Genomic DNA, 14,736 nt, shown 5'->3' on the forward strand with positions numbered 1-14,736 from the left:
ACATTTAAAAGGGTGCTTGGGTGTGGTGGCACATGCCTGTAATCCCAGCACTTGAGAGACACGGGCAGGAGGATCACGAGTTTAAGGCAAACCTTGGCTGTTACATAGCAAGTTTGAGTTTGGGATACTTGAGACCACTTCAAGAAACAAAACACAGTGCCATGACACCATATACAGCTCAACTGACAGCTTGCTTAGAGCCTGGATTTGATCACTAGGACCACACAAAATAGTGTGGTGGTATATGCCTGTGATCCCAGCACTTGGGAAGTGGAGGTAGGAGGGTCAGAAGTTGTCATTCTCAGCAACAGAGCGAGTTTGAGGACAGCCTGGGCTACACAAAGCCGGGTCCTCCAACTGGCTCAAATACTAGCATTCTCTGAAAAACTCAAGATTTTTCAATATTCTTTTATGTTATTCTGACAAGAAAGTAGTTTAAGAAGGAAAAAAAAATGGACATGGAAGTTTATTTCTAGCCCTGAAAGAACAAAATTATTCAGTCATCAAACAGCAGTTATTAACAATGTAACAGTTTTATGTGGGATTAAAAATAAAAGGCAATATAAAACTTGAAGATGAAACAGAAAACATAGGTGACTTTCACTTCAGTTTCTATCTACCAGAACAAGAGTGGAAACCCATGCATTCCAGCTAACTGTCTTCTTGATGTGAAATGAAAACGTGACGGGACTATCCATTCTTTCTGCTCTTTTCTTGGTAACAGTGGTGAATGAAGAAAATTCCAGTTCACGGCCAGTCCAGTGCTCGATTCTTCTAATGCTTACATTAACTAGCAGAGCATCTTTGCCACAGTTCAACAAATGCACTGAGAGGAAAAAAGCACATGTGGCTCTTTCTTACACACGTTCATGTGCTATGGAGAAATTGTTTAAATGTCTACTAGAGGTACAGTGGAGACAAGGACGGGCAGTCTGCCTTTTATATTACTGGAGATTCCGTAATAAAAATCAAGAAAGACTTAACCAAATTTTAACTATGATTTTTAAAAATTTTATTTGAAATTAAAAAATACTGTCAAATAGTGGCCTAGATAATTTCTTTTTTTGCTGGAGCTAGCATCAAGCTCAGGGCTTTGTACATGCTAAGCAAGTGATTCACCAATGAGCTCCACTTCCAGCCCCAACAACTACAGTCCATAATGACATCTGAAACAAAATATTATTGCATTTATTTATGTGAGTGTCTATGTGTGTGGGAGTGTGTGTGGAGGTGAGAGGACACCATGTACATCCAGGGGTCAAACTCAGGTCCTCAGGCTTGGTGGAAAGTGCCCTTACCCACTCGCTGTCTCCTTAACAACACTGACATTTCACTGGCTACAGATTTCACTGTGTTTTTAAAATTTTCAGATTAAAAAACCTGATGCAAACTGTTCAAAGATCTGCTTTTTCTAACTACAACTACTGCCTGATGAGATCTAGAAGTATTTTGGGAAGAGTTCATACTCTGATCTAGGAACTCAATACATGACGGGCAGAGCCGTGCCAGACATCGTGTTGTACACTACTCTCACTTCATGGTTTCCCAGCTGTACTTTCCCCAAAAGCAGCAAAAGGAATGAGACGATACTTTGGGACCACCACAGTCTATAATATAATAAATAAGCACTACAGTCATATTGTCCTAATACCACGAGAGGACTACTCATGCGATTTCAATGGGAATTCTTATTCTAAAGAGATGACAAAAAGAACGATGAAAGGAAATCATTAAAAAGACACGAACTTCAGTTCGTATATAACTGTCTTTCAACAAGATATCAATATTTTAATTTAAAAATAACTAATAAATCACAATTCTATATTGCTTTTAAGATTATTTTGTTTAAAATGACACATTTCGAAATTAACCAAAGCATATTTCCACTACGGGTTAGTTTACCCAGGTAAGTAAAGAATAAACAACAGTGCAGCTCCCTTAACCTAAGAGTCAGGTTCTAATGACAAAGTCCGTTGCCAGCAATGGACATGCAAGTAACCATCCAAGAACTTGTAAATAAAAATCCCAAACTGCTTATGGAAGTCACAGCATAAAGCGGGGGCATTAGCATGTGTCTTAGGAATGTGGCCCCTGTGACTTGGGATGGAAGTGCCTTCTTGAGTGGCCATGAGCCTAAGTGTCACCATCTACTACTTGGCTTTCTATTCCATCAGCAACATCTTCTTTATCATAATCTACCCAGACAACTGTTTACAAACAATGCTCATATGTGGGAACTCTTCCCACCAGAAATAAAACAATTTGTTTCCGTGTTTGTGATAGTTGTACAAGGCCAAACACAGCCCAGAGAAAAATGAAATCAAGAACCACATGGAAAATAGACCGTAAGTGATCCAGTTGTACATTTCTGTTTCTTCATTTTTCTGAAACATGTTTCTGTGTTATCAAAAAGCCCAGTCATCTCTTCCTATACCTGTATTTTAACACAAGTACAATGGGGGGAAAAGAAACCTTGCCCGTTTTCCCAAATTACTCAAAAGAGCAAACTTAGTTTTATTCATTATTTGTACTATGCAGAATGGCAAGGAGTCAAGTTTGTTGAAGGGGATGGTGAGGACAAACTCCAGAAGCAACCACCGATGGCCCCAGGCACACAGAATGGACAATAGCTCCTGCACAGCAACACCACAGCCAGGAGAGGCAGAGAAATGGGGGGAAGGGGGACAGGAGGAGAGGGTTACACAGGTCACAGACCTTTTATTATATCTTTAAAATAAAAAAGTATTACTATCAATAAGCACATTTCAGTTTTCTTTCTCCAGTTTTTTACATGAACACTCTTAACTCATTTGAAAAAACAAAAACTAAAGTAACCCATAATCTCAAATGACCCATGAATCTATCAACAAGTACTTTGTTATTTCAGTTCTCATTGACAGTAAAACATTGATAATACGTTGGGAACACCGTAAATTAAGACAAATCTTTTTAGTTTACTGGTCATAAAATGATTCTAAATTTCTAGAATACTGACACTTCTCTTTCATCATTCTAACTACTTTAGAATTTATCCAAGTTCAAGTCTCTCACTTGTTTTGTTAGCCCCAAATATTTTTTCCTTCTAATTATGAAAAAAGACCTCAACTTTTAAATTCTGAAAATCCTCAGGGTGGAGGGAATATATGTGAAGTGAGACAGGGCTGATTAAAACCAAAACCTACACCCCAAATTGCAACATATACAGAAACTTATTTCTAAATGCAAAGCGGAGGGAGTGGCACCAAAGTCATGAAGCCCAAATTAGAACAAGAACAAATCACTTTGGTTCCTAAAGGCAAATCTGAGGAGAAACAAACAGAAAGGAAGACAAAATGGTAAGAATACAGTCAGCGGGATTCTTTCTCTGTATCAATGATTTAGTTATAAATATAGATTATTAGTCCTCTTTCTATACATGTAAGAAATGGCAAACTCACTACCATGAATTTCTAAAACTGACTCTTTCACATTTGTTAAAAAAAGGTAAAACACACACTTTTCTTCCCCTCCCTTCAGTTCAGGTTCTGAACTGAAATATTACATGTAACAACAGCTGGTCCTAACTTCTACAAAAAGTTAAAACATGTCAAACTCCTTTGCCAATATAAAGAGCTATATAATTTCTATCACACTTGCCTTGAATTTAGGCCTGAGAAAAACTTTAAGCAACTAACTCAAGAAGAGCAAGTCCAAGAAAGGGAAACTATGAAGGAGAAAAGACCAGCAGATGAAATACTAAGAAAAACTCGAATCTGACATTCAAGTATTGGAAATACCCCAAAGGAGACAACGACTGGGATCTACAGTAACAAAGTCATCAAAGCTGTATGCAAACGTCAAGCACTGTAGGGTGAGTGGCCCAGCAGGCTGCCTGCTGGGAGGTAAGGCAAGTGATTCAGCTCACAATTCCTTTTGGACCCTAAAGCAGGGGTTCAGCTGAAAGTCAGAATTCTCTATTGCAATTTTCTCTTGGTTGTCTTCAGAAAATAGTAGTTTGCTTGTCTTTTGTTTTGTTCTCTCTCCATGTGGTGTAGACCATCTCTTTAAACCCCCAAAGAATGATAATTTTCACATATGAAAAGACTTCCTTAGAAAGCATCTGCAGCGACAGCAAGGACGCTAGCGGTTGCTCTTCATTGCGTCCTTAGCTGCCATAATCAGAGGCGTCAAGCTAGCTAATGGTTTGGCCAGTTTCAGGAAGGGATGCTGTATGGAAAAGAGGACAAAAGAAGGTCATAAATGTTACAGTTTAGAAACAAAGCATTTTCTTTCCACTAAGTCCCAAAGACTATCTATGGATCAGTACTAAACAAAACATGGATTTCAATTCCTACCTAAAATGTCCATACTCCATAAATCACTTTTACAGCTTAAAAGCAGAGCTGTTGTTGTGTGTATGAACTTGTGTGTTGTGTTCATATTTGTGTGCATGATATGCTGGCACATCAGATGTCTTCCTCATCAATCTATACCTTATTTTTTGAGAGTCTCTCACTGAACCTGGATAGCTGGCCAGCAAGTTCCAGTGATCTGCCTATCTCTACCTCCTCAGCACTAGGGTTCCAGACTTACAGTTACACCTGACTTTTTTTTTTTTTTTTTTTTTTGGTCTTATTGAGACAGGGTCTCCCTGTAGCCTCAGCTGGTCTAGAACTCACTATGTAGACCACGCTGGCCTCCAACTCATGGGGATCTGCTCGCCTCTGCCTCCCAAGTGTTGGGATTAAAGGTATGTACCACCACGCCCAGCTACATCTTACCTTTTATGTGGGTTCTGGGGACCGGAACTTAGGTTCTCTTGCTTGTACAGCAGGCACTTTACTGACTGAACCACACCCCCAACCCCAAGCCCTATTTTTGACTTCTTGAGATAAGGGCTCATTACGTACTTCATACTGGTCATGAACTCACAGCAATACGCCTGCCTCAGTTATTTATTTTGTGTATGGCTCTGTGTGATTGTGTGTGCTTGTACCCTCATATGTGAAGGTCAGACAACAACCCACAGGAGTTGGCTTTCTCACTCCATGTGGGCCCTAGGGATCAAACTCAGGTCATCAGACTTGATGGTAAGTGCCTTTGTCCACTAAATTTCACCAGCTTGCAATAAGCTTTCCTAATTGCATAAAATGTACAGATTTAGGGGGCTAGGGATGTAGCTCAGAAGACAGCGTACCTGCCTATCATGCATGAAGTCTGGGGTTCAATCCCTAGCATTGCATAAAATCTGGCATGATGATGCATCTCTGTAATCCCAGCACATGGGAGATTCAAAGTCATTCTCCAATCTTAGTTACATTTGTGAGTTGTAGGCCACCCTGGGCCACATGAGACCATGCTTCAAAATAAATAAACATTTAAGGCCCACAAATATACTTATGCCAGCACTGAACAGGTCCAAGAGTTTCTAATTATAAAAACTCACTATAATAATAATAATTTTTTTTTTTTTTGGTCTTTTTGAGACAGGGTCTCCCTGTAGCCCCAGCTAGCCTGGAACTCACTATGTAAACCAGGCTGGCCTCAGAGATCCACCTGCCTCTGCCTCCCCGGTGCTGGGACTAAAGGCGTGCACCACCACACCCAGCTATGATAATAAAATTTTAAGTGCCAAAGAGATGGTTTGGTGGGTAAAAGCATTTGCTGCCAAGCTTGACAACCTGAGTTTTATCCCTGGGATTCATATTGTTGAAGGAGAAAACTGAGTCCTGCAAGTTTCCTCCTACATCCATACATGTCTGTCTGTCTGTCTGTCTCACACACACACACACACACACACACACACACACACACACACAGAGTAATTAAAAGAAAAAAAAATATTGCCAGGGCTAGAGATGGCCCAGCAGTTAAGAACACTGGCTGCTCTTGCAAAGGACCTGGGTTCAGTTCTCAGTACCCACATGGCAACTAACCACAGTCCATAGCTCCAGTTCCAAGGATCCAATGCCCTCTTCCAGCAATCCTAGGGTACTGTATACATGTGGTGAACTTACATACATGCAGGCAAAACACTCATACACATAAAAATAAAAAATTTATTGCCAGCAAATAAAACCTTAAAATGCAGTAGCTGCTTTACTCTGGTGGTCAGCGAATAGGGAAGTATTATTATTACTCTGAAAACTTTCTATTCATAACTCAAAAAATCAACTTTACTAAATTTACCTGTAACAGTTCTTTGGCTGAACCTCTCTTTTCCACATCCATTTCCAAACATCGATTTAAGAAGTCCCGAAATATTGGAGAAAGCTTCTCTGGATTCTGAAGTTCAGGGGTTCCATTAGTTGCTATCAGGTACAGTGCCTGAAAACAGAGTATTTTGACATATTTAATTAAGGTCTTGCAACAAAACAGTGTTATTTCCTTTCCAGGCCTCATCATGCTCACCAGTGCCCCCAAGTGGTAGCGTTTTCCTCTCCACAACTCAAGGTCCAGAGGTCAAGTGTGTTCTCTGCTCTCAAAGATAGATCTTCACCACCTACCTCTTAACTCACTCTCTCTAGGCTACTCCCCCTCACTCCTTCAATACTATAGCTCTTTGCACTGTGATCTCTAATTACTCCCATCCTAAGCTGTGGCAATTTTAATAGCTACAGTGATGCATATTACATTCCCAGACCTCTTCTCCCTAGATGCTTCCTCAGCCATAGGTTTATGGTCACACCCTCTATCTTTATCAGCACTAATAACTACACTAAATGACTCTTGTCACTTCTAGTACCCGAGGCCCACAATTCTACAACTACACTAAGCTCTATGCCCCACCACTCCCTTTGCGGTGGGGGGGGGGGCGCTATGTACTGGGGATTGAATCCAGGGCCTTGTGTTTGACAGAGAAGCACTCCACTACTGAGCTTCATCCCCAGCCCATATTACTTCCCTGAGCTTTTATTTCAAAGCACTGGCTTAGTGTAGTTAAAGCTCTGCCCACTTCTTCCCTAAGTCTATGTAACTGGGGGGCGGGGGAGAGAAAAAGAGAAAGAAGCAAAATTATGCTGACTGACATCACTTAGAATTGACATCTGCTTAAACTGGGCATAGAATCTATCCTCTCCAGAGGCAGAGGCAGGAGGATCACCACAGTATGAAGCCAATTTGTTCTACAGAGCAAGTTCAAGTTTTAGGTCAAACAGGGTTTAATCCTAGGCTGCTCCCACAAGTAAAAATGAAGTAAAAATAACACTCAGCCTCATACAGGCTTAGTGCTCCCAACAAATGTACTGAATTCCCTTCTCCATTTACTCTCCTTTTCCTGTTCCAAGATATATTAAATTTCTCATTATGAGACTAAAACTAAGATCAGTGGAAAAAGTGCTATTTTCCTTGTATCATATCCAAGGCACATGCTAGTAAACAACCAACCTCCCTCTCTCCTTCCCCTACCCTGTCCCTTGAGATAGGATCCTGCTATGTAGTTCTAGCTGGCCTGCTACTTGCTATGTAGCTGAGACTGGCCTCAAACTCATAGCCATCCTCCTGTCCCAATCTCTTGAGTGCTGGATTACAGGTGTGAGCCTGTAGAATCTCATCCCCTTGGCTAATGGAATATTTAGCTGACAGTCTACTCTTGAGTATGGGTTTTACCATTACCATTTATACATTTTTTTTCCCCTCAGAGATCTAATACTATTATTATTCCCCTCTGTCCTTGGGGCACAGAGGCCAAAGTTCAATGGTGATAATCTTGCTGTAAATAATCCAGGGCACCTGAATGAGTACAAAAAGGCACCTACTGGTCTGGGGATGTGGCTCAGCTGGTAGAATCCTTGTCTAGCATGCACAGAGCAATGGGTTCGATCCCCAGCACTGAATAAAACCAGGTATGGTGGGATATATTAGGGTTTCAAACCACAGCAGCCCTCCCCATCCCCAACAGGGCTTCATGGACTTCGCAAGCCCCTGAGAAAAGGGAACCGAGCTGATAAGCACCCTGGTCTTTGAAGTCAAGAGAAGCAGACTTTTCTCCACTGTTTAGTGAACACAGCAGGCTTCCCCTTTGATCTCTAAAGAGGGCAGGTTTTATTGGTCCCACCCCCCCACACCCGTAAAAATTGTATATATATATCTTCCTGCCTTCTGCATCCTCCCAGACGCCTCCCCTTTAAAAGACCCCAGCTCACGACCCGGGCAGACATTTTCCCTGCCTGGAAGGGAATCTGTCCCATGTGTTCCTTTGCTAATAAACTATTCTGATGGAGTTTTATCCGTGTCCTGGTGCTTTCTCCTGATCAACCGGATGCATCTATGGCCTACTTTACCTATCAGGATACATCTGTACTCCCAGCACTTGGACGGTGGAGGCAGGAGTATCAAAAGTTCAAGGTCATCCTCAGATACAGAGCAAGTCCGAGGCCCAGCTTTGGCTTCAAGAGACCCTGTATCAAAAATGCCACTCTATAAAAAACAAAATGCACCTATCTAGGGTATCTCTGTAGAAAGGTGAGTACATTCTTATAAGCAAAACCATCATTTACTACTAAAAATCTACAAACTTGTAACTGTCTATAACTCAAGAATAGAATTTTCAGATGCAGAGTAAGGGCAGAGATTACATTTTACCAACTGTATTCTAAATTCTTGTTCAGGGCTGGAGACATGGCTTAGAGGTTAAGGTTCTTGCAGAAGACCTTGGTTTGGTTCCCAGCATGCATATGGCAGCTAACAACTGTCCATAACTCCAGTTCCAGGGGATCCGACCCTCTCTTCTGACTGCCAAGGGCATTGCACAACACATGTGCATTGACATATATGCAAGCAATATACTCATACACATAAAACAAAAATTATAAAAAAAATATTAAATTACTGTTCAATGCTTGACACAAAAGTGCTAAGTATATTTTAAAGAAAATTTTTCTTGGGTCAGTAAGATGGCTCCAGGTAAAGGTAGTTGCTGCCATATCTGACAACCTATGTTCAATCCTAGAATCCACAAAGTAAAGGAGAGAACTCATTCTCACAAGTGGTCTTTTGACCTTCACACATTTCTGTGGCACTAGGCCCCTATAAATAAATAAATGCAAAAAAAATTTTTTTTACAATAGAAAACAAAGCATTGATTTTACAGTAAGGCTAGGTTTTCATTGGTCTTACCCGTAAGGGATTTTCATTGAGGTATGGAGGCTCTCCTTCAACCATCTCAATAGCCATGATGCCCAGAGACCATATATCAACCTTGGGGCCATAGGCTTTCCGTGTAACCACCTCTGGTGCCATCCAGTATGGCGTTCCAACCATAGTACTGCGTTTGCTTTGCTCAGGGGTGATCTGGGCGCAGAAACCAAAGTCAGCTATGAAACAAAACAAAGCATCCAGAGTTAAAGGCTTTTAGGGATGGGTCTGTCAAAAGTTGACTTTGGGAAGACATGTTACATCTTAACTGTTCAGGCTCTGTTTTAATTTTTTTTGGTGACATGATCTCTTGCAGCTTCAGAAGGCCTATGTAGACCAGGCTGGCCTCCATCTCAGAGACCAGCCTACCTCTGCCTCCCTAGTGCTGGGATTGAAGGCCAGAGCCACCACACCTTGCCAGCCTCTTGTTTTTAAAGAATTTAAAAATAAAATAGGATGCTTAAAAATTGAGGATGTAATTTACTAATACTTTTTACTTTTATTTCCCATAACATTGCACAAATTTTCAGGTATTTTTATTCTGAATAATTCTAAAAAAATTTAAACTGAAGTCTTCAAAAAAAAAGAAAATCACCAAAGGTGAACAATATATCTAAATGCAATGAATCAGGCAAAGCCTGTGACACGGAAACTATGTGTTTTTTTTTGTTTGTTTGTTTTGGTCTTTTTGAGACAGGGTCTTCTGTAGCCACAGCTGGTCTGAAACTCACTATGTAGACAAGGCTGGCCTCAATCTCATAGCCAGCCTCTGTCTTCAGAGTGCTGGTATTAAAGGTATATGCCATGTCCAGCCCAAAGATTATGTGTTTTTTAAATTATTTTTAAAAAATTATTATTTTTCTTTTATGTATATGCGTGTATTGCCTGCATGTAGGTAAGTGCACCTGTGTCATGCAATGCCTGTGGAGGACAGAAGAGGCTGTCGGATCCCCTGGAACTGGAGTTATGGACAACTGTTAGCTGCCGTGTGGGTGCTGAGATTGGAACCCGGGTCTTCTGCAAGAACAACCAGTGTTCTTAACTGCTGAGCCATCTCTCCAGCCCAACTATGTGTTTTTTAAAAAAACACTTTCTTTAAATATTTCTTTTTGGGGGGGGGCATGAAGCACAGCGCATGCATAGAAGTCAGAGGATAACTTTTGGGAACTGGTCCTCTCCTTCCATTTTGTTTTCAGGCAGGGTCTCTTGTTTTGCTGCACTGCATACTCCAGGCTAGCTGGCCCACAGGCTTGAAGGCAATTGTCCTGTCTCTGTCACCTGTCTAGCTATCAGTGCTAAGATCACAGATGTATATCACCATACCCAGCTTCTTTTACATGGGATCAAACTTAGGCCACCAGGTTTGCACAGCAACCACCTAACCAGGGCTATCTCACTGGCTCCCGAGCTACTTTTAAGAATTTAAAATCTGGGGCTGGAGAGATGGCTCAGTGGTTAAGAGCACTGACTGCTTTTGCAGAGGACCCGGGTTCAATTCCCAGCACCTACATGGCGGCTACAAACCATCCTTAACTCCAGTTCCAGGGAAATCCGAAGCCCTCTTCTGACCTCCGCAGCATTCCACAACATGGGTACACTCACATACATGCAGGCAATACACTCATACATATAAAAAAAAATTTAAAAAGTAGAGGGCTATTGGAGAAAGCTTTTTTTCTGGAGAAAGTTACCATGTTCCTAGGCCTTCAAGTACTGACTAAGCCATCTATCTCCCCAGCACCTTAGGTCACTTATTGTTAGACATTTGGTTACAACAGTGAGAAAAACTGACAGTACTAATGAAGCCAGAAGATGGATGAAACCAGAGATCATCATAATGAAATATTAAAAAAAAAGAGAGAGAATTTAAAATCTAAGCACCTGATGGCACATTCTTGTAATCTCAATTCTTAGGAGTTCAAGGCAAGAGGATTAGGAGTTTAGATCACCCTTAGCTACATATATAGTTTAAGGACAGCTGGGATATACAACACTGTCTCAAAAACAAGAAAAAGGTGTGGCAAGGGGCGGGGCATAGACACAGTACTAGCTTGACAAGCAGGAGGCTCTGGGTGTGAAACTAGTGTGGTAGCACATACATACCCGTCATTTCAGCACTTGGGAGGCAAAAGAAGGGGAACTGCTACAAGTTTCAGGTCAGCCAGGGCTATATATATTCAGCCAGCTAAGGATACACAGCAAATCCAATCTCAAAAAGAACAACAAACAAGCAGGGTGTGTTGGCACATGCCTTTAATCCCAGCACTTGGGAGGCCGAGGCAGGCAGATCTCTGAGTTCAAGGCCAGCCTGGTCTATATAGTGAGTTCCAGGCCAGTTGGGGCTACAGGGAGACCTCAAAAAAGACAAAAAAAACCCCCCCAAAATAAACAAACAAACAAAAAAACATGTTTTGACCATTTGGTTATCAATTAATATTTAGAGAATGTAACTTGGGGGAGGGGAATAGGGAACAGGGCCCTTAACTGAGCAGATTAAGAAAAAAAAAAAAGGTTTTAGTTTATTGATTGAAGATAAGACTTTGAATTTGGTGTTGGAAAAATCTTAAGTTAGTCTTGAGTCTGAAGGGCATAATTGGAACTGAGGGATTATGGCGACAGAGGAAAAAAGTTTGGATTTGTTTCATAACTTTCCTGTGTCTGATAGACAAGAGCATTAGAAAAGAGTTTTTCATGTTATCCCTGAGGTCAAGGTCATATAGTACCCCGAGTAGGCTAGCTCTACAAAGTTCCAAAGGAGCTGAGGAAGAGAAAAACCACTCCCAATAAATGATACATTCAAATTTGTCTCCATAGAACATGATCAATAAATATAGCTGTTTCTTAGCACTTCACTTTTTTGTTGTATTTTACATTTTATTCTCCAAAAATAATTCCCTGTATTTGAATTTTCCTTACTGAACATGTAAAGAGATGAATTGGCTCAAAATTACTCAGCAAGTAGTAAAAGATTTGTTATTTAAACACAGGCTGTCCAGTAGTTCACAGCCAGCATTTAACAGATTCCTTCTCCCTTTCACATAGTAAACCACAAACATATTAACAGAAGAGTTCTTTTAATTGACTAAAAGGCAAGGAATTACCATAACAAACAAATGCTACTCCATTAGCTACTCACTAAGTTTAACTGAGCCTTCCATTCCCAAAAGCACATTGTCACTTTTGATGTCTCTGTGGATCACTTGATTAGCATGTAAAAACTCCAAGGCCTGTAAACACTGAACAGAGAAAACACTATCAATCAAACACATCTAAGGGAAGTTACATATAGCAGCTAAGGCACCACTCTACAGGATTTAATACAGCCTTTTATATGTAAAGTAAGGAAAAAAACCCTCTAGCACTGGAAGGCTGAGACAGGAGAATAGAGTTCTAGAACAGCCCAACCTAGGCTACAAAGCAAGACCCTGTTAAAAAAACAACCATCAATAATAATGGTCTTCAAAGCAAGACTTTCCATACTTTGATCTCATTTGGAGACACACTATTTTTGAACACAGGCTCTCTATAGCCCAGGTTACCCTGGAACTCACTATGTAGCTGAGGATGACCTTGAACTCCTGATCTTCCTGCCTCTACCTCCAGAGTGCTGGGATTATAGGAATAGGCTACGACACCAGGATGTAATATTTATTAACTAATGTCTTATTATCTGTTTTCTCAGTTTTTTTGTGCCTGAGGCTGGCCTGGAACACTCAGTAATCCTGCTGCCTTACCCTCCCAAGGGCTGGAATTACAGGCATCATTCAAAAATTTTATTTTTTATTTATTTATTTTTTTGAGATAGGGTCTTCTTGTAGTCCCAACTGGCCTGGAACTTGCTATATAGACCAGGCTGGTCTTGAACTCACAGAGATCCACCTGCTTCTGCCTCCCGAGTGGTAGAATTACAGTCATGCACCACCACGCCTGGGCTTGATTAAAAAATTTTAATCATGGGTATATTTTAATCATGGGTATATAGAGGCCAGAAGAAGGGCATTGGATTCCCTGGAGCTAGAGATACAGGCAGTTGTGAGCTACCTAATGTGAGGGAACTGAACTCAGATCCTCTGGAAATGCAGAAGCACTCAACCACTGAGCTCTCTCTCCAGCTCCCTTTACCATTGATTTTTTAAACTTAGTCTCCAGCAGCCTCATTTATAAAGCACATTCATTCAAAAAGAATATGCCTACACACATAGGTTCTTTAGAAATTATTTCAATGTTAAGAATGAACTTGATTATTCCCACTAGAATACAAGATACTTCAAAGTGGTAAGAAAAGTTTTTGGAGGAGCTGGAGGGATTGCTCAGTTGTTAAGAGCACTAGTTGTTCTTGCAGAGGACCTGGGTTTGATTCCCAGCACTTACATGGTGGCTACCAACTGTCTGTAACTCCAGTTCCAGGGGAATCCAACACCCTCTTCTAACCTCCACGGATATTACACAACACAGGTGCATTTACACACATGCAGGCAATACATTCATACACATAAAATTTTTAGTTCGGCATGATGGCGCATGCCTGTAGTCCCAGCACCTGGGAGGCAGAGGCAGGTGGATCTCTGTGAATTCAAAGCCTGCCTGGTCTACATAGTTGAGTTCCAGGCCAGCTGAGGCTGCAAGGGGACCCTGTCTCAAAAAGACAAAAAAAAAGTTTTTTAAAAAAAGTTTTTGGAGCTGGAAAGTGGTTAAGAGCACTTGCAGCTCTTCCAGAGGATGCTGGTTCAGTTCCCAGGACACACATGGTGGTTCACACCTGCCTGTAACTCTAGTTCTTCTGGTCTCTGTGGGCACCAGGCATGCACACTATACACATACATACATGGAAAAACTCACAGATAAACATTACACATAAAAAAAATAGAATGAAAAAATTCTTATTTTCTTCCTTGAACCAAAGGAACGGAATTCAATAATCAGATAATAGTACTTTCTAAGAATATTGTTTCACCCTGGAAAACTGAAAAAGACATTATACATGCAAAGTCTCCAATTACTGTTCTATCATTGCAGAACTGCCGAAAGCCAAATTATAGAGAAGATAGTACGAACTTATTACTTCTCAGTCTTCTCACTAAGATCAGGTGTAGTCCTATGTGCTTTCACAATTTTGTCCTTTATGTTAATGAGTTCTATAATGAAACAAAGCACCGCCAGTTTCAATGACAAGAAGCAAACCACCATCCTCAATTTTTGGCTGCAGAAAAAGATACAGAGAGAAGGAACACTTGTTTTTGGCTTAGACTTTGGCAAATTCTACTGGCAATAGAAAGAATGGTCTGGTGAGATGGTTCAGTAGGTAAAGGCATTGGCCACCAACCTGAAGACTTAAGTTCAATTCCCCAGACCCACAGGGTGGAAGGCGAGAACTGACTGAACTGAACTGCAGTTGTTCTCTTGACTTCTACACATACATACATACACACACACATACAAGAAAATTTAAATGTTAAAAAAAAAAAAAATGTTAGCCAGGCTTGGTGGCACACACCTTTAATCCCAGCACTTGGGAGGCAGAGGCAGGTGGATCTCTATGAGTTTGGGGCCAGCCTGGTCTACATAGTGAGTTCCAGGCCAGCTGGGGCTACAGGGAGACCCTGTCGCAAAAAGACCAAAAGA

The 14,736-nt window shown here is 41.0% G+C and overlaps 1 protein-coding gene across 1 annotated transcript in view; it reads right to left on the reverse strand.

The window, feature by feature from the left end:
* Positions 1-446: 446 nt before the first annotated feature.
* Pak2 (p21 (RAC1) activated kinase 2) overlaps positions 447-14,736 on the reverse strand; it is a 93,968-nt gene continuing 79,678 nt past the window's right edge. The window contains exons 12-15 of the mRNA XM_008838514.3: positions 12,251-12,350; positions 9,097-9,293; positions 6,169-6,306; positions 447-4,206 (exon numbers count right to left, since the gene is read on the reverse strand). Coding sequence (XP_008836736.1) covers positions 4,120-4,206; positions 6,169-6,306; positions 9,097-9,293; positions 12,251-12,350 — 522 coding nt within the window. The 3' untranslated portion in view covers positions 447-4,119. The remainder of the gene's footprint in view (positions 4,207-6,168; positions 6,307-9,096; positions 9,294-12,250; positions 12,351-14,736) is intronic.

The sequence above is a fragment of the Nannospalax galili genome, unplaced genomic scaffold, assembly GCF_000622305.1.
Source record: "Nannospalax galili isolate Female #2095 unplaced genomic scaffold, S.galili_v1.0 scaffold598, whole genome shotgun sequence".
Classification (NCBI taxonomy): domain Eukaryota; kingdom Metazoa; phylum Chordata; class Mammalia; order Rodentia; family Spalacidae; genus Nannospalax; species Nannospalax galili.